Raw genomic sequence first — 1,755 nt, forward strand, 5'->3', positions numbered from 1 at the left:
GGCAAAAGGATCACTGATTCAATTCTTCTCACCCAAGAGCTAATGAAGGGATACCACAATTCTCCCCTTGCCCCTAGGTGTGCTTGGAAAGTTGATATAAGGAAAGCATTTGATACAGTGGGGTGGAATTTTATAATTGATTCACTCTACATGTTTGGCTACCCTCATAGGTTGATCCAATGGCTTCAAGCTTGCATAACATCTCCTTCATTCACTGTTGCCATCAATGGAGAGTTCCATGGCTACTTTCAGGGGGTCAAGGGTTTGAGGCAAGGGGATCCCTTGTCCCCCTCACTGTTTGTTATTTCTATGGAAATACTTTCAGGTATTATTAACAACTTTGTGGGCAGATGTTCCACATTTAAGTATCATTGGAGGTGCAAGAAGGTGGGACTCACTCAACTCTCATTTGCGGATGACTTGATCATGTTTTGCCATGGCGATATCACCTCTATTTCAATTCTCAAATCTGCCTTGGATCACTTCTCAACACTTTCAGGGCTCACTATTAATCCCTCTAAAAGCTCAGTCTTTTTCTCTAACTTGAACCAGCCTCATCAATCCATGATTTCAGATTTCCTTGGTGTTGAGATTGGATTATTGCCAGTCAAACATCTGGGAGTGCCACTAATATCTACCGGACTCAAAGCAGCTGATTGCCAGCCACTTCTTGACAAAATTACAGCCATGATCAATCACTGGTCTTCTAGGAGTCTCTCTTATGCTGCAGATTAGTTCTCATCAAGTCAATTCTCATCTCAACCCAAATGTATTGGTCCAATATATTTATATTGCCAATGAAGATCATCAATGACATCAATGCTCTCCTAAGAAGGTTTTATGGACTGGGGTGGACCTCAAAAAGACAGACTCTAGGGTTGCCTGGGCTAGAGTATGCAGGCCTAAGGCGGATGGAGGCTTGGGTCTTCCCAACCTTGGTTTGGCTAATAGGGCTGCTATCTTAAGGCGTATTTGGGAGTTACATACAGAGGAAAATCAAAGAATTTGGGTCTATTGGAGCAGAACTTACTTGTTTAAGGATGGTTTCTTCTGGACAATGAAGGTTCCACAATCATGTTCGTGGAACTGCAGGAAGATTTTGCAGCTGAGGCCTCTTGCCAGGAAGCTTCTAATTCATCAAGTGAAGAATGGTTATAGCACCCACTTCTGGACTAATTATTGGCTCAATGATGGGCCGCTCACACAGAGGTTCTCGGAAAATCAAATCCAAGCAATGGGATATAACTACAGCACAAAGGTCAGCCAATTCACTGATTCAAATACTTGTATTTTTCCCACCCAGCTCACATCGGCCATACCTGAACTTATTGGCCTTCCCCCTCCTTCACAATCCAAAGACCTAATCTTATGGAAAGCTGGACCATCTGGTATCTGTTCACTCAAGCATACAATTATTGCCTTATCACCACCCCCAGCCCCTATACCACGGTTCAAACTAGTTTGGTCTTCAATTGTCATCCCTCGGCAAAGGATGATACTTTGGAGCAGTGCAGACAAAGCTTCCAACCCTTGATAACAAGTGTATGAGTACTAGTGGATTAGGTACTATGTGCAGCCTTTGCTCAGCTTTCCCTGAATCGCACTCCCATCTGTTCTTTAAATGTGAATTTGTCTCACCATTATGGAGATTCATATAGGACAAATGTTGTTTCTACACTCAGAGTAATAGTTGCAGTCAATTTGTCAATTGGGCATGTTACCACTGGAATCAAGACACCATTGTTGATGGGGTGC

The 1,755-nt window shown here is 43.0% G+C and overlaps 1 protein-coding gene across 1 annotated transcript; it reads left to right on the forward strand.

Moving 5' to 3' along the window:
• Positions 1 to 1,057: 1,057 nt before the first annotated feature.
• Positions 1,058 to 1,534, forward strand: LOC132277982 (uncharacterized). The gene has a single exon (XM_059779817.1). The coding sequence runs from the start codon at positions 1,058 to 1,060 to the stop codon at positions 1,532 to 1,534; it is 477 nt and encodes a 158-aa protein (XP_059635800.1).
• Positions 1,535 to 1,755: the final 221 nt, after the last annotated feature.

This window comes from Cornus florida, unplaced genomic scaffold (genome assembly GCF_030987335.1).
Source record: "Cornus florida cultivar Cherokee Brave unplaced genomic scaffold, ASM3098733v1 CherokeeBrave_3.0.0_Hap2_Chr10, whole genome shotgun sequence".
In the NCBI taxonomy this organism is placed as follows: domain Eukaryota; kingdom Viridiplantae; phylum Streptophyta; class Magnoliopsida; order Cornales; family Cornaceae; genus Cornus; species Cornus florida.

Bases quoted from the DNA above. Each gene is read 5' to 3' on its own strand.
- LOC132277982 (XM_059779817.1), top strand. From the start codon at position 1,058: ATGAAGGTTCCACAATCATGTTCGTGGAACTGCAGGAAGATTTTGCAG.